This window comes from Castanea sativa, chromosome 9 (assembly GCF_040712315.1).
Source record: "Castanea sativa cultivar Marrone di Chiusa Pesio chromosome 9, ASM4071231v1".
Classification (NCBI taxonomy): Eukaryota; Viridiplantae; Streptophyta; class Magnoliopsida; order Fagales; family Fagaceae; genus Castanea; species Castanea sativa.
Genome location: NC_134021.1, coordinates 10,876,898 through 10,895,489, shown reverse-complemented (window position 1 = coordinate 10,895,489; position 18,592 = coordinate 10,876,898). Strand labels below are relative to the sequence as shown.

Here is an 18,592-nt window from a genome sequence, read left to right as displayed (position 1 = left end):
ATCCATGGCCGCCGCTATGCGGCGTAACCGACACGTCAGAACCAGGAGTTGAATAGGGAGATCAACCTCAGGAGGCAGCGTCAAGGACACATGGAGGGAAGGGCCCCAAGTCAGGAAGGAGGAGGGGAAAATGTAGAGTCCGAAGATCAAACACGGGGTACCGCTTCGAGAAGGGTGCCGCACTTGGAAAAAGAAATGGACCAGATGAGAAAAGCCATGGATGAAATGAGGGAAAACATGAGGCGAGGCGAGCAAACCCGCCGATGATATGGTCCATCGAACTCGACTCCCTTTCACACAGCTTCCATCAACAGTCACCCTCTACCCCCGAAATTCAAAATGCCTTCTTTAGACTCGTACGATGGAAATCGCGACCCTTGCGATCATATTGCAACTTTCAAGACGACCATGCACCTGCAGGGGGTCCCAGACGAGATCATGTACAGAGCTTTTCCCACCACACTCAAGGGACCAATGCGAGTGTGGTTCAGTAAGATTCCCCCAAACTCAGTGGGATCATTTGAAGAACTGAGTAAGCTGTTTGTCAACAACTTCATTGGAGGACAGCGTCACAAACGTTCCTCCTCTAGCCTGCTGACCATAGAGCAAGGGGAGAATGAAAGTTTGCGATCTTTTATCACCTGGTTTAACAGGGAAGCCTTAACGGTGGACGAGATGGATGACAAGCTATTGCTGGCCGCTTTCCACAATGGGGTCAATTCTGACTTGTTCATTCATAAGCTCTACGAGCAGGAACCACAGACTATGGCCGAGCTTGTCCATTCGGCCCAGAATTTTATGAATGTTGAAGACGCCATCATAGCTAAGAAAAGAAAAAGGGCAGAGCGCTCGGAAATAGGCCACCATCGTTACCCGGACCAGGGACCTCGTCCGAAGAAAGTTCGGGTAGACGAGAGAAAAGATAAGGATGGTAAGAAGGCCAGTTCCTCTGCAAGGAATCAGCAATACACACCCCTGACTATGCCATTAGAGCAGGTTCTTATGTAGATCAAGAATGATCCGTCCTTGAAGTGGCCGGACAAATTGAAGGGAGACCCCAACAAGCGTAATAGGAGCAAGTACTGCCGTTTTCACAGGGACCATGGGCATAATACGGACGAGTGCTTTGACTTGAAGCAGCAGATAGAAAATCTCATTAGACAGGGAAAATTGAGGAACTTCCTTGGACGAGACCGTAGAGATGAGAAAATGAAGGCCAAGGTGGAAGAATCGTCACGCCCCCACTAGGAGAAATAAGGGTAATTATGGAGGAAGCTCGACGCGCATAGCCGTCCAAGTCAAGGAAGACATACCTCGAAGGTAAGTGCAACATCCAACAGTGACGACCTCCTAGGACAACGGAGGTGACCAACAGCCGTTACCTTCACGGACGAGGAGCGGGACGAATTCACCACCCACACGATGACGCGATAGTCATCACCCTACTCATCTCCTCGATTACACGACCGGGAGGGTACCGATAGACAATGGCGCCCTGCAGACATTCTCTACTACCCCGCATTCCAACAAACGAGGCTAGGACGAGACCGGCTTCGACCGGAACTCGTCGTTGGTAGGATTCGGAGGAATGAAGGTGCACGCTGTGGGCACCATCACGTTGCCAAGTGGTCGTCGGGAACATATCCGCAAGCAGAGCAACCAAGGAGTTGAATTTCCTTGTTGTTGATTGTGCATCGTCATACAATGCGATTATTGGAAGGCCAACTTTGAACACCGGAAAGCGGTAACCTCTACCTACCACTCGTCCATCAAATTCCCGACCGAGCATGGAGTAGGCCAGGGGTCCAAGGAGACCACGGCTGCCGCAGAATGCTACTTAGCTATGCTCGGCCATGGACGAGCACATGTGCGATGAGTATAGACGGGAAGAAGGGTCGTGGCCGAGTCCACCGAAGCATTGTAGGACGTCCCTTTCGGACGATAACCAGCAAGACGAGAAGTCTACCAGAGTTGGGGCGAGCATGGAAGAGGGGGCAAAGCACGCTTTGATTCGGTTTCTGAAGAAAAACCTCGATGTCTTTGCATGGAGTCATGAGGACATGCCTGGCATCGATCCGAGCGTCATTACCCATAGCCTGAACGTGTGTCCCTATTCGAAACTAGTGCGTCAGAAGAGAAGAGTTTTTGCTCTCGAGCGAGACAATGCCATTAAAGAAGAGGTGCAGAAGTTGGTTGCCGCAAAGTTTATCCGAGAAGTTCATTACCCAGACTGGTTGGCGAACGTGGTCATGGTCAAGAAAGCCAATGGCAAGTGGCGGATGTGCGTGGACTTCACTGATCTAAACAAAGCTTGCCCCAAGGATAGCTACCCGTTGCCGCGCATTAACCAGTTAGTGGACTTGATGGCAGGTCACAGGATACTTAGCTTCATGGACGCTTTCTCGGGGTATAACCAGATTCAGATGAATGAAGCGGATCAGGAGAAGACCTCATTCATCACGAGCCAAGGGTTGTATTGCTACAAGGTTATGCCCTTCGGTTTGAAGAACGCGGGGGCGACCTACCAAAGGCTGGTTAACCATATGTTCCGTCCTCAAATCGGGCGAAATGTGGAAGTCTACGAGGACGACATGCTGGTGAAGAGCCAGGACGAGGATAAACATCTTGACGACCTTCAAGAGACTTTTGATACATTGCGACGGTACCACATGAAATTAAATCCGAGCAAGTGTGCTTTCGGGGTTTCATCGGGTAAATTCTTGGGGTTTATGGTGTCGCACAGAGGAATTGAGGCGAATCCGGATAAAACTGTGCGATATTGAACATGGAGCCTCCGAAAAATATCAAGGAAGTCCAAATTTCCGGACGAGTCGCCGCCCTCAACAGGTTCGTATCGAAAGCTACTTACAAATGTTTACCATTCTTTAAAATCCTTAGGAAGGCTTTTGAATGGACGGACGAGTGTCAGAAGGCCTTCCAAGACTTGAAGACATATCTAATGACGGCACCACTGTTGAGTCCGTCTGTACCTGGGGAAGAGTTGTACTTGTACTTGGCAGTGTCCCCACACGCAGTAAGCTCAACGCTAGTCAGGGAAGAAGGGAGAGTCCAGAAGCCGGTCTATTACACAAGCCACGCGATGAGAGGGGCAGAAGGACGATACCCGATGATGGAGAAACTAGCCTTCGCATTAATCATGGCTTCCAGGAAGCTAAGACATTATTTTCATGCACACATCATCAACGTCCTGACAGACCATCCCATAAAAAAGGCGATGAGCAAGTTGGAAGCTGCTGGACGGCTAGTACAGTGGGCCGTTGAGCTCAGCGAGTTCGATGTCAGGTACCTCCCAAGGACCACGATAAAAGCGCATGTGCGTTGGTAGATTTCATTGCAGATTCACCCCCCCCAGACGACACCGAACAAGGACGAAGGAAATGAATGTGGGTGGTTAATGAGACGGTCGTCCACACCGTATGCGTGTGAGGGGTTGGAATTGTACTGAAGTCCCCTGAGGGTGACAAGCTGGAGTATGCAGCCCGTTTGCAGTATCCAACTACCAACAACGAGGCTGAGTACGAGGCTCTACTCAAGGGGTTGGAATTGGACAAGTCCTTAGGGGCGTAGTCGTTAACAATCGTAGGAGACTCTCAACCGGTCATTAACCAAGTAAATGGGATGTGTGATGTCAAAGAGGATCGGATGAAGAAGTACCTTAATAAAGTGAAACGCCTTGCCCGGAAATTTTCAGCCATAAGTTTTATTCAACTTCCCAGGGAGGAGAATGCTGAAGCAGACGCCTTGGCAAAAGCCGCCTCGGCGAGAGCCATACGAGTTCGGCGACATCCAAGACATGCCGAGCATAGACATCCCCGACATACGCATATAGGAGGAGGAGAAAATTGGATGAGTCCGATAATAATCTACCTCAAAGATGGGAGGCTTCCGAAGACAAGGATGAAGCGAGAAAGTTGGTGGTCGTCGCCAAGTATGTCCTCATAAATGAGGTGTTGTACAAGCGAGGCTTTTCCCAACCCTACCTAAGATGCCTGGCTCCTGACGAGTCCAACTATGTTCTGAGGGAAATTCATGAAGGATCGTGCGGAAATCATTCAGGGGCGAGGTCCCTTGTCCATAAGATCGTCCGTGCCGGCTACCATTGGCCAATAATGCAGGCAGACGCCAAAGCCTATGTCAAGGTATGTGACCAATGCCGCCGTTATAGCAATGTGCCCGTCGAGTATCGGGGATCTCAATGACAAATTTCCACGACCCTTCGCACAGCCGGGGATCGGATATCCCGGGTCCTTTTCCCATAGGAGTCCCAAATGAAGTTTTTGGTGGTAGGGATAGATTACTTTACCAAGCAAGCCGAGCTCTTGCAACAATCACTCAACAGAACGTGAAGAATTTTGTATGGAAGAATATCCTATGCAAATGTTCGAGTACCCAAGTGGTATTAGTATCTAACAACGGACGTCAATTTGACAACGCACCCTTCGTGGACTTCGCAATCATTTTGGCATCAAGAATCACTATTCTTCACCCTCCCATCCACAGCAAATGGGCAAGCAAGTAGCAAACCGATCCCTCGCCGAAAATCATCAAGACTCGGCTTGAGGGGGCAAAAGGGATATGGCCAGACGAACTGCCAGGTGTTCTTTGGGCCTATAGGACGACTACACGAACTCCGACAGGAGAGACCCTTTTAAACTAGCCTATGGGAGTGAAGCTGTTATACCAGCGGAGGTCCATATGGCAAGTCACCGAGTGATGAAGTACCAGGAGAAAGACAACGGGGAACAACTTCGCCTTGACCTCGATCTTATTGATGAGGTAAGAATGGATGCGGAGCAAAGGACGGCAAGGTACGAAAATCTCATGGCCAGACAGCATGACGCCATGGTAAAACCCAGACGGTTCAGTCTCGGGGACCTGGTCCTCAAAAGGGTCTCCTTGGCGACTAGGCACCCAGCTCATGGAAAACTGGGACCCAATTGGGAAGGACCCTACAGGGTAATCAACTGCAAAAGGCAGGGGTCCTACTACCTGGAAGCCCTAGACAGACGGAAGTTAGAGCATCCTTGGAACGTGGAACATCTACGAAGGTACTATCAGTAATGAGCAGGGACGAGGGAAGTCAGTGGCAAAATTACAGTTGTGATTTGCGGGTTTGTTTATATTTACTTTTGCTTTTACTACTGTTATGGTGTGTTATGAATAAAAGTGCACTAGTTCTTAAACTTTTGCACTACTTACAGACTAGCTTATGAAAGACGATGCTATGTACTTGAGTATTTTAATAAGGCACTAGCTTGTAAGCATGTGCCAAGTTTGTGAACAATGTTCATGTAATAATATGGTTTGGATCTCTTATGTATTTGAATTCCAGTTTCCTTGATAATACCCATGGACGAGGCAAAAGCCTTAGACAAGTAAAATCTCTGGACGAAGACAAACTCGTCTAAGATTTCCTTTAAACGAGGATAAAGCAGAGAAAAAATGCCAAGGCATGCTCGTCCAAGCTTTCCTTAGAAAAGAATGAGGATAAAGCAAAGAAAAAATGCTAAAACATGCTCGTCCAAGCTTTCCTTAGAAAAGAATGAGGATAAAGCAAAGAAAAAATGTTAAGGCATGCTCGTCCAAGCTTTCCTTAGCCAAAACCCACTCGTCTAAAAAGGAAAGTAGGCATTAACGCATGACATCCCAACGACGAGCATATGGTCAAGACGATTACAAACTCGTGAAAATACGAGTAATAATAGCCTAAAGGGCAGGCAAAATGATCATCATCGTCCTAAACGAGTCGTCCATGGGGGAATTGTGTGAACGATCACCCAACACTTGGGAATATTGCTTAAAAGGCAATGGAATAAAACATAAAAATGCATAAACTCGTCCATGGAACAACAATAATAATCGAAAATAAACATTCATTAAACGTTAAAGGGTGGACGACCATCGTCCAAAAACCCTTAAGAAATAAGCCTTGAAAGGAAATTGTTTATAAACTCGCTAAAAGTACTCTAGACGAGATAAATGTATTATACATCTTTAAAAAAAAAAAAAGAAAAAAAAAAAGAAGAAGAAGAAAAGAGACAAGCAAAACACTTGGACAAATAGTAATAAAATCTTTCAACAACAAAGGGCATCAGGCATCAGGGTCGTCTTGAGCAGGCTTGGTTGAGGCATCGTCTTCAACATTGACATCTTCAGAGCTAGTCTGAAGAAAAGAACTGGTAGCACCTCCCATTGAAGGATGGGGCCGAAATCAACTTCTCGGAAATTTTTCTTTTCGCCTCCATGCGAAAATCTTCAAATCCAACCGCATAGTTGGCGTCCGAAGGTCGAATTGCTTCGAAGCCCTAAATTCCTCCACGGCCTCGTCTTTAGCCCTCACAAGGGAATTGCTTTTAGCTCGTCGATCTTCCCCTCGAAAGTGGTCAAGACGAGAGTCTTTTTCCACTATATCGGCCTTTAGTTCCTCGACGAGGTTCAAACTCCTTGGCCGCGTCCTTAGCCCGCGGCACTGCCTCAAATGCCTTTGCACTCATCTTTGACCTCCTCGATCCTCCTCTCCAACATCGCCTCGTCCCGTCCAGCTCGCAGCCCGCCCGGATGCAACCTATAAACTTGGACATGGCCTCGCACAAACAAATAAGAATTTTTGTATCAAGCAAAGTAAACAAGCATAAAAAACTAATGACGAGAACGTATTTGTATCGCTTACCTTGAAAAGATCGTGGACACCCGAGTGCTCAAAATCTTTCGTGGACATGTTATAGCATGCAGCCACGTCCTCGTCGACACACTGCTGGAACCTCTCCCAAGCCAAGCCCTCACTCTCGAAGGTTGGGCACAACGTCAACGGGAGGTCGGGACGAGGCAGAACGCCGGTCTTGGACGCGGGGTGGGAGCAGCTCGTACGACTCCACGTCAAAGATCCGGACGGACGTGTGGGAAGAGGAGGAACGGGGAACGGAGAGAGACGACCCCAAGTGCTTGGACGACTTTCTCGTGCTTGGCTCTCCGCCGGGGAGGTTTTCAAGATCGATGGCCTTTGGATGTGCTCCTCTTATCGCCCACAGCAGGACGAGCCCTAGCCTCTGTGTCTTGCTTGCCACGTTCGTCCGCGACCCCTTTGCCTTTGTTTTCCTTCAGGGTAGCCATCCCTAAAATAAACAGCGATAGTAATGAATGTAGGTAAGTCAACAAATGCGTCTAAGACGACAAAAAAAAAAAAAAAAAAAAGAGAGAGAAGAAGAAGGGGGAAATGCAAGACGAGAACTCACGACGACGAACTGTGATCTCGTGGGCTAAGGCTTCCGGAGAGGGCTCTAGGCCAAGTCCCCAAGTTGCAAGACGCTGGAGGGTAACCAAGGAATGGAAGTCCCTCTCTAGATGAAGACGAGCCTTCTGAACGCGTCCTAGATAAAATTTGCTCAGGGACGGCCTTCTAACACCTGCGACAAGGACGAAGAGATTAGCTCAGAAAGATATGTAATAAAGGTGATGCGGTAACGGTGAGCATACCTTCAGGACGAAGGTTCCCTAACTCCCCTATATATGGAGGAAATGAATCCCTGCTCACATCAACAGGGCGTCCTGCCCAAAAACCTGAGACGAAGAAGAACTCTGTCTTCCAACTCCTATCTGAGGTAACCAGAGATTTTATTATCCTACAGTCTTTTCTCCTGGCCGTGAATTGATAAAAGCCACGAGATTGACTAATTTCGGAGGGTTTATAACAAAAAAGGAATTCGTCCACGGTAAGAGGACAATCCCCTTCGAAAACCTCTCTCCACAAAACTTGCATAGAAACAACTAGTCTCTATGCATTAGGATTTAGTTGACATAAACCTATACCTAACCTAGTAAGTAACTCCCTAGCAAAAGCGTTAAGAGGAAGCCTAAGACCCCCAAGGAGATAGGCTTCGTAAACCCCAATACCAAAATGAGGTTGGCAACACCATTCATAACGGACGGCCAATCTAGGATTTAGCTCGTCTAGAATTTGGTACCAGCTTCGAAGAGATGCTAATTTTCTCTCGTCCGTCCTAGCCGGGACCCCTACAGCACAGCTGTATACAGTCTCAATCTTGTCCTTCTAAGTGGACGAGGGAGCACTAGAAGGGCCAGCCTTGGACCCTGACATCACTCTCGTCCTAAACTCTTCCTGGAAAACTTCTAAGGGAACCCCAGGAACCCCAGAAATATACTCGTCCGTAGTATTGCCACCGCTACTACTGTTATCACTACTAGAACCACTATAGCTAGTTGTGTTGCAATACTCGTCTATCTCCCTATTAACACTATTGCTAGACGAAGAAAAAACCTCGGACATTGTGGAAATGTAAGGGAAACCTAAAGACGAGCGTAGAGAAAATACCTGGTTCTAGACGACGGAAACTAGGGACGCTAGAATACTCCTAGACGAGGCAACGGACGAGAGATGTCAAACAAGGAAATTTGAAAAATGGAGAGGGTATGGGAGGAAATCCACTATTTATAGGCGTTGAAAAGTAAGGCCTGAAATGAAATATCCAATCAGGGAGAGCCGCGTGGCAACTTCCTCAAAAACTCAAATCGACATGACGGTTATCCAAGTAAATGATGACACATGGCACAATGTGGTGGCCGTTAAAGCCCCACCCTCTACCTTGAGGCACGTGGGATAATATGTTGAAGTGTGTCCAAAAACCGAAGAACTTTGGACGACCCTTAAACAAGGGGGCAACTGATGGGGTACTGATTTTGCCTATCTCCATGTCGTCCATAAAGGTCGTCCATGGCCAGTTTGGAATTGTGTACACCCTTCTTGACCTACCTTCAGCTACCTCGTCCAGGTAGGAAGAACTCTGGACGAGGTAAGCACCACCAGTGATGCACTCGTCCAGAGTGCCGACAGCCTCGTCTTGAAGGAATTTGCCCGATAGATGAAACAGCCCCCGCGCGCGTAACAAAGCACACCCAACTGAGGAACTCCAAGACGGGGGTATCACACTTAGGAAAATCTCCGAGTAAGATGTGATAATCCCTTATCCCACGCATAACCGCCAGGTATCCGTTGTGGAACAAGAGCATAACTTCCAAGCGGTTATGCAAGTTACGTTTGATTCCTATCTCTCCTTGAAGCCAGGAGAAGTTCCAATTTTGGTAACCGCCTATGAGAACACTATATAAAGGCTGTTTCAGACAAACCCAGGGTATGTTTTTATTTTCTTTCTACTCCAGAAAAGTTGGAACTCAAATAATATAGAGGGAAAAACTAACTTTACCATTGGAGGATTTTTGGCCGGCAGCCCCGGTCGCCTTTGATTCGCTTTTCTTCCTTTTCCAGGCCGCAGAAAGAACCAGTGGTCCTTTGAAGTCCGAAGCATCCAGCCTACTAATCTTCTTGGCATCATCACCAGCTACCACCAAATTGTCTCTAATCTTTATGCCTTCGGATCTCAATTTTGCTACAATCATTTGGAAGTCTTGTGCTTGATCCACCGCCGATTTTCCATCCACCATTTGGTAATGAAAAAATCTACTAGCAACATACTTCTTTCAACCAACCTCCTTGGTATCATACTTGCTTTGTAAAGCTTTTCAAATTTTCTTGGCAGAATTATAAGTTGTATTATAATAATTATAGAAATGATCGGCAAGACAATTCAAAAGATAAGAGCAACAATTATATTCATCTTTTGTATACTTATTTATTTTTTCTTGATGGAGACTAAATTCTTCCTCACTCATCTCATCGGTATAAACTTTTGATGGAATCTTGTCAGTGAGGATGTAGGCGACTTTGAGAAGACTCAAGCAGAAGAGGACATTTCCTTTCCACCTCTTGAAGTGGGCTCCCTTAAAGCGAAATGGCTTGTTGAGATCTCCAACTAGCTTATTTGATTTCTCTTCTGTAGGCTCCATGTATTGAATCTCCTTAAAATTGTTGGTGCAAACACAATAATAATGAAAATAATATAACGAGAAACTAAAAAATACTTCTGAATATTATTAATTTAAATAGAAAAAATTACACAACACTATTCGAACTGAGGTGCGGCACTCGCTCTCTTTAAGGAGATTCAAGCCTTTGGTTGATTAAACTTTGTAACTGGTGCAAACCTTCTCTGACTTGTTTCCCCCAAGATACAACAGCCCAACAAGAGTCGTATGGCTAGAACAACCTCTGCACAAAGTGTTCAAGCCTAAAGCTCCACTAGAAAAAGCACCATTCCTTGCCAAGAACCTCTCTATTTTTTTGTCTGTGTATATTACTGTAACATGGATTGAGTCTGAAATAGTCTATCTATAGGCTCAATGGGTCTCACGAAATTACTACCGAAATTAATCTGATTAATTAGGTCTATTATTATGATGTAGTGGGTGTTACAAGATTAATTACTGGATATTAATCTGATTCATTTCCATTTTTGATACCTCCACTATTCATCTCTCCCTTGCGCACGTATCTAGCCCAATATCTGATTCAATTCATATTAACCCATTAATCACCACAATTAAAATGAATAAAATAGTATCTCTCCTTTTCAATGTGGGATTAAACATTTTCACTAACTCCTAATCTTCCATATTCACTCCCATATCTTTACATTTATGTTGTAATATTTATTCATTTTAATTAATTAATATTAAAATGCTCCAATAGTTAGTTAGAATTTGAGTATATGTAGCTCATATAACACATGACTTAATTCATAGAGCATATGTTGAATTAACTAACCAATTATCTTGAGCCATGTGGGCCAATGATATTAGAACTAGTCTCCTATAAATACATTATTGTAATTCAACATTAGATATCAATGAAAAACAAACCAATTTCTTAGTGCATTAGTGCATCTCTCTCTCTCTCTCTCTCTCTCTCTCTCTCTCTTTTAATCTCTCTATTTCTTTATGGAGGGTAACTACTTCAAATTAAGTCAATTTCCCTACAATTTCCACCAATCCCCCTACAATTTATACCCATTCCCGTTAGAAACCTCAGGTTCCTAACAAGTGGTATCAGAGCTGTCAATCTTAAGACAAGTGATTATGATTGAAGAAAACTTTGGAAAGAAGTACTGCAAATGTTGAACAAAGTTTCAAAGTATGTTAAGGATATTTCAAAGATGGTCAAGGCCTTGGCTGAATCTAAAAAGGCCATGAAAGAAGAGCTCTCAAGATTGCAAGAGGATCTTGAAAACATGACGGAAGATGAGTTACAATCTCTTGATTCAATGGAATTTGAAGAGCAGATCAAGTTCCAAGAATCTACTGCTATTATTGCAAGCCGGGATATTGATTTTTGTGTCAAAGTGGATGATGATATATATGAAGACACAACCCTTAAAGTTCAGTCCAAAGAACCAACAAAAAAGGAGATGATGACTTTCCAAAAACCAATTCTTGATGCACCAATGGAGGCTGCCATTCAAGAGTCTATGATTCAAGAATTGGCAATCCAAGTGTCGGTGATCCAAGAATCTAAGATGCAAGCGCCAACAATTTTAATGGTTCTAAAATCAATTGAGATCTTGAGGATACAAGAACATTCTAAGGTTCAAAGAACTAATGAGACCTTAAAGATTGAAGAACCATTGAAGGCTCAAGAATTTGAGCAAAGTTTGAAGATTTACAAAGAAGAAACCTTCAGGTGCACGAGATTTCTTGTCAAAAAGAAATGCATGAATATGACGATCAAAATGTCACTAAGGTTTTGGTCCATTGGAAGATCTCCTTTAATGAAGGTGTCATTTCACAACAAAACCTTGTGGGTAAAGTGTTTTCAAGGGGAGGGAAATGTTAGGAATATGAAAGAATTGTTGTAATCCCTTTAGTTAGGTAGTTAGGTAGTTGGTTGAGATTAGGATTAAGATGAGTTAGTTACGATTTGAGCACATGTAGCTTATTTAACACATGGTTTAATTCATAGAGCACATGTTGAATTAACTAGCCAATTATCTTGAGCCATGTGGGTCAATGATATTAGAGCTAGTCTCCTATAAATACATGATTGTAATGCAACATTAGATATCAATGAAGAATAAGCTAATTTCTTAGTGCATTAGTACATCTCTCTCTCTTTTAATCTTTCTATTTCTCTATGGAGGTTGATTACCTCGAATTAAGTTAATTTCCCTACAATTCCCACCAACCCCCCTACAATTTATACCCATCCCCATTAGGAACCTCTCTAGGTTCCTAACATGGTTCACTTTGGTCCAATCGGTATAATTCGGTCCATTTGGGTCTATTTGGTCTATTTCAGTCCCTTCGGTCATTTTGGGTCCATTCAGTACTTTCAAAGTCTACTTCAATACATTTTGGTCCATTCAATCCATTCTGGACTTATTGGGATTTAAATTGGTTATTTTTGTAGGTTGTCTTTTTAGTTTTAGACTAAAAAATTTAGTTTTTTCCCTTTAATATTGGGTTTAAAAAGTATGAAATTTTATTCTAGTTAGGCTTAAAAATTCAAATAAAATAGGCATTAAAAATTAGATATATGAACTCTAACAAAACAATAAAATTATAAAAATGATAAATTTAAGCAGTCGGAAAATAAAAGCCCAAGCCCACTAAGAACAATAGTGCATTATCTTATAAACTAAGCCCAAACAATAGAGTTTCTTGAAAGAGAGTGAGAAAACACTTCAATTGCAATCTCATACTAAGTCTTGGTGTACAACCAATCAAACGAGAGTGATAAAAAAACGAAATACAAGTGATGATTGAGAAAAACACTCTCCTCGGGGAAGTCCAAAGATTGATTTCTTATATGAATGTTAATGGTAGTACACTACTTAATTCCTCGTTCTTTTTCCTTTCCAAAAAAAGTCCCCCTCCTTCTAGGAGGTTCCATCCCTTTTATATTCTCCCTTCTTGCATCATAATTCTCCATTTGTATGCCTCTAAGCATTCCTCAAGGTACTTGTCCAATCACAGCTCTGCTGAAAGTGGTAGAAAGGACTGCTAACTGTGAAGTTAGTGTTCATGTGTCATTTCCATATTAATACAGCTGATATGGTTGGCATGAAAAATTCAATGTGGAAATAAGGAGCATATCTTTTAGGAAATCTCTTGCCACGTCCCTTATTCCCTCCATGGTCCCTTTTTCCTTTCCTAGACATTCATAAGAGATTAACTACCCTATTTTTGCTTTCATCCTAGAACAAGAGGGTTCCTTGGACCTTACTCATCTCCTCGAGCTAGCTTATACAAGCTTTTCGTCGATCTGATCCTTTTCGTTCCTTGGACCCCCCACAATAAAGATTCATAAGATTACTTAAAATTCAAGTTTTAATAACATAGGCATTATTCTTATATTTGAAAAGCAAAAAAAAAATATTACAATTCTAAACTTATATAATTATTTAAATTTAATATAACATGTTACATGTGTTCCATGGAATGAGGTGTGCACTTAAAAAAAACCAAAATTTTGGATGTGTTCAAATTAGTCAAAAAATATTGTATATTAAAAAAAAAGAAATTTTAATAACATTTTCTCCATCTATATAAAACAATATTATAATTATGTAATTTAAATGTTTTTATTAAATTTTATATGTATATACGTATGTATGTATGTATATCATTATTTATTTTTATTGAATACAAAACACATTATATGTTCCATTACATAAAAATATAAAATAATTTTAAATAACACATGCACTATTTAATATACAAAATTTTTACTTGTTGCATTGGTTTGCACCTAGTTAAAATAAAAGTGCAACACTAAATTTTACTTTTAACCAATTCTTAAAAAAAGAAAAGAAAATGTAGTGTTCAAATTTTTTTTTGTTTTTGTTTTTGTTTTTTGTTTTTGTTTTTGTTTTGGACTCTCAAGCTTATAAATACAAGTTACAGAAGAAATAGGGGCATTTACGTTATTTCACATGCGCTTCCCATTCAAAACCCTAGCTATAAAACGGCAACGAAAACGTCTTCTTTAACCTGCTAGTGATTTTCGAAGGCCGAGTCTAGCTCTCATTTGCTCTCTGCACTCGAACTCGCTTTTGCACTCGCAGCAGCCATGGTAAGAGACTCTGATCCTAGATCTCATCTCCCTCTTTTGATATCCATTCTCCAAATCTGAAACCAGCATTTGTTCGAAATATCAGTTTGTGTTTTGCTTAACGATCCGAAAATTAATTAATTAATTTTTTGTTTGAATGTGCTTAAACGATTGGTTAGTTTCTGTTACATACTGAGAATTTTTGAGAAAAGAGAAGAACTTGTGAAAATCGAAAATTATTCAACTCAATGATGCATCATATGGTCATGTATGGTTTATAGGATTAGACAAGGTTGGTTTGATTTATTTTTGTTTGTCTGTGGATTATGTAAAATAAAATGAAAGTCATTTGGGTTTTTTTATTTTTTATTTTTTATTTTTAATATTAGTTTCTGGGTTTCGAAATGGATTTTTATGTATAATGTGATATATTTTTGTAAGCTAATTGCTAGTTTAGATTAAAGTAGAGATGCATTGTGTTTAATCTAAGTCTAGCTACCCTTTAAACCAACAAGTCTGGATTCAAATTTAAAGAGCTATCTCCAATGACATACATTTTTTTTCAAATATTATGGAGAGAAAAGGAAATGGGTCAATTATTTTTTGAAGATATCCAAGAAAAGTAGATATTTTTACCCATTTGTAGTCTTTAGCTTTGTGTGATATTTTCTGAAAACAAAATGGATCAGAACTCGAATTTATTGTGAGGAAGAGCATTATGGTCAAATGCATGAATTAGACTTAAAACTTTCTAAGTGGGGTCTGCATGTGAGACCTAACATGTGATTAGGGGAATGTGTCTTAATTCACATATTGGATATATAAGAATGATAGAAAAAAGGGGGCACATTGTAGCTTTCTCCTTTCAAATTTGAGTTAATTAATGTGTATGAATATGCTTTCCATTTATGCATCTGCTATCTTTTGCATTAATTATTTCTTGCTCTTCAGAATTTTATATTAGTAACACTTATGAACTTGTATAATTTGTAGTCTAGAAGGAAAACTAGGGAGCCCAAGGAGGAGAATGTTACCCTAGGACCTGCTACACGCGAAGGAGAGCAGGTTTTTGGTGTGGCCCATATTTTTGCATCGTTCAATGACACATTCATTGTAAGTATAACTACTCAATTTATATATGCATTTTTGGTAGTTCCATCCTATGACTTAGTTGATTAACATTCTTCTGGTTCAATTAAGTATTTTTTTTACTTTTCTAACTTTTTTTTTGTTTGATTTGCAGCATGTAACTGATTTGTCTGGAAGGGAAACACTTGTTCGCATTACTGGTATGATACAGGCTTTCTCTTTGTCCCGTGTTTTTTTTTTTTCCTGTACTTGCATCATACACAAGCATATTAACAATCCTTTTAACTTTAAAGTTTGGAACTTGCTTAAATAGTGCTTACCAAGGAATAAAACTGCTTAAATAGTCTTGATGTTCGCTGGTTATCTCTGCCTGGTTGAGACTCTCTTGGGAATTTGGTTAATCCATGTATCTTTTATATTTGAGGTTCTAAGATCAGTTTGTCTAAGTGACTCTTTAACCTGGGTTTAGGATATTTTAGGAAGTTCTGGCTTTTTTGAATCCTACCACGCATTTCAACATATATACATCTTAGCTCTACTATAATTCGATTCTTTGAATCTTTGTTGTCCTACTTTCTTTACATTTTCATTTAGATAGCAACAGATTAACTATTTGATGGTTGGGTTTTTGCGCCACTTAGTATGTATTTTCAATCTGCTTTATTTAGAGTGCCAGTGTTTTTTAGTCTTGTCTTTTATTTTTTCTGTGACACGATTATCTCCTTTCCGAATTACAGGGGGCATGAAGGTGAAAGCTGATAGGGATGAATCATCACCATATGCAGCCATGCTTGCAGCTCAAGATGTTTCTCAAAGATGCAAGGTTTACTCTCTTCTTTGGTTCTTCCATAAGTCATTAATTGCTGCGCAGCTACAGAATTATAATTTATGTGAATTTGGTGGTCCTGGTTTTCTTTTTTCCAATTTTACGTACAGTTTGGCTTATGTCATGTGTGTAAGTTTTATTAAAAGAAAATTATACATGCATACATACATGTGTGTGTGTGTGTGATCTCAAGATTGTGTATTTTTGTAATTACTTGTCTTTTAATCAAATTTTTTGGTGATTAATTTTGTTCTTTTGGTCTTGAAATGCTTCCTGATTCTTTAGTGCCTGTATGCAGGAGCTTGGCATCACTGCTCTGCACATAAAACTGCGTGCTACTGGAGGGAACAAGACTAAGACTCCTGGTCCAGGTGCCCAGTCAGCACTCAGAGCCCTTGCACGTTCAGGCATGAAAATTGGTCGCATAGGTAAGGTTTTTTATCTTTACATTGCTTCAGTCTTATTCTCTGGTCTCAGTCCCACTTTTTTTCACCTCCTCATAAGCTTGTCATCTAAAATTTACTATGATTTCTGTCAGTCTTTTTCACGTATTCATTAAGACACCCCTTTTCTTCAGTTTTATGTTTTATGCCACTCTTGATTTATACCTCCTATAAAGCCAATTTTTGAATATAAGTTGGAAGTTCAGCTTTGTCTCTTTGATATCTATTTGATTTAAGATTCCATTATCCTCCTGATTTATTGTAACTTTTGCATACATTTCTTGGTTTAAAATCCGGTGGCTCCTGTTTTTTTATGGCTTAATGTGAGAATGCTTATAATGTTCCTTTCTTTCTGTCAGAGGATGTGACCCCAATTCCCAGTGACAGTACTCGCAGAAAGGGTGGCAGAAGGGGTAGAAGGCTGTGATTCCTTGTCATATCAGATCAAGTTGATTCAGCCTCTATGTTTGCTTGGACTATGTTAGTCTAAATGCAACCATATTCTTGACTTCCTTAGACAACACTTTGAAGTTTTGAATTTTGATTTGTTTGCATCTTATCATTTAGTTGAAGCAAAAGAGATTTTTTCTCAAGTTCCATTTAATATTTTACCATATGATTTTGTGAAGCAAAGATCGATATGCAACGTACAATTTGTGTTGTCTTTATGACTCCTTTTTCCTTGTTGGTCATATCCTTAAATGATTTTGTTTGGCAGACCAGATGAGCACCTTTCTTCTAGTATTAATGTCTTGGTGCAAATTTATTTCATTAAGTGGGCAGTTTTCTCTCTAATCAGCTTTTGTCATCAGCAGTCAGTGACTTGTTAAAAAAAATCGGCAGTCAGTGATGGTGTAGAATTAAAAGTCTAGGTATGTTTGCCTTTTGCTAGGTTTGATATTGCTGATCTAGAACAATTGAGTAGAACGCCCAAATGACTAGCAGCCCCTGGTTAAAATTAATTTCATAGTCACAGCAATTCGTGCCATCTGTATACTCTTTTATCTTTGTCCTTTTTGTCTGACGTGGTATCTCACCATGGATGGGCCCTTTGGAATCACTCTTGGGAGTAAACCAAGAATACGTGAACCACACACCCCCCCCCACCCCCAACAAACACACCTGATCCGTGTGGTAATGTAATTCACGAGAACTCTTGTACATTTTGGTCATGCAAGTAACAAGTGCAGGATTGAATGTAAACCACGAATACATTCCCCCACTCTTGTATCTTTTGGAGCATGCAAGTAACAAGTGCTGGATTGAATTATTATAAATTGAAGGATGAAATATTGTTACCCATTTCTTAGAAGTCATTCAGAAACAAATGAGGTTAGATTACAAAGTGGTTCAACTTTCGCCATAACTTACACAAAGTTTGAAGGAAGCCCACTGCCAACAAATCAGCCCTCAACTAGGAGAAGTTATTCTGTGTTACGGTTGCATGTTTCTTCCCCCTCACATAAGGGTAGAATTTACAAGCAGGATGTTTCTTTTCTCTCACATGAGGGTGGACCTCACACCCCCATAAACATGCAACCGTAACATGGTGAATTTTTTCCTCAACTAGGGGTAAAGAAAAGATGGAAACGAATTGCATGTTAGAGCATTCAGGTGCTAAATATTTAGCTTTTAGCACTTCAAAAAATTACTTTATTTATTTTACAATACACAACTTCAAAAGTTATAATTATTATTTTTTACTACTTCATTTAAAATAATATAAATAACTCATTAAAAAAAAAAAAAATCATCACAAAAAGAGCCACGTCCACCTCTACCACCTGCAACCACAACCTACCATAGAAAAAAAAAAATCAACTAATCACTGCCAGCCACAACAATCCACCATTATAGCCAAACCCACAACCACAGCCAAAATTAACCACCAAAGCCAAAAATCCACTAAACACGCACCACAACAAAAAATCCAAGAATCCCACACCCAAAATCAGCCACCACTACCAAACCCATAGAGATGGAGAAAACATGAGAGAGAAAAAGGAAAAAGAAAGAACCGGTGAAGAGAGAGAGAGAGAGAGATTATTTTATTTGATAATAGAATAAATAATAATAATTTGTTATAACTTGTGAGCCACAGTAGACTGCTATTAATGACAGTTTATTGTAACTCATTTGCAATAAATTTAAGAGTAGCACCATCAATGTAGTGTGTTTTTTGTGGTGTGGGTTGTTAAAAATATATTTTTGGCAATTTAAGAGCATAATTGTGAATGCAGTAATGACATTATCATT

The 18,592-nt window shown here is 40.9% G+C and overlaps 1 protein-coding gene across 1 annotated transcript; it reads left to right on the top strand.

Moving 5' to 3' along the window:
- Positions 1-13,869: 13,869 nt before the first annotated feature.
- LOC142610392 (small ribosomal subunit protein uS11x) lies at positions 13,870-17,053 on the top strand. Its single transcript, XM_075782203.1, has 6 exons — positions 13,870-13,999; positions 14,972-15,091; positions 15,222-15,267; positions 15,805-15,890; positions 16,192-16,321; positions 16,696-17,053. The coding sequence occupies exons 1-6, from the start codon at positions 13,997-13,999 to the stop codon at positions 16,761-16,763; spliced, it is 453 nt and encodes a 150-aa protein (XP_075638318.1). The 5' UTR covers positions 13,870-13,996; the 3' UTR covers positions 16,764-17,053.
- The last annotated feature ends 1,539 nt before the right edge of the window (positions 17,054-18,592 follow it).

Bases quoted from the DNA above. Each gene is read 5' to 3' on its own strand.
- LOC142610392 (XM_075782203.1), top strand. The intron at 15,092-15,221 runs GTAAGTATAACT...TTTGATTTGCAG, and splicing joins CGTTCAATGACACATTCATT to CATGTAACTGATTTGTCTGG. The intron at 16,322-16,695 runs GTAAGGTTTTTT...TCTTTCTGTCAG, and splicing joins CATGAAAATTGGTCGCATAG to AGGATGTGACCCCAATTCCC.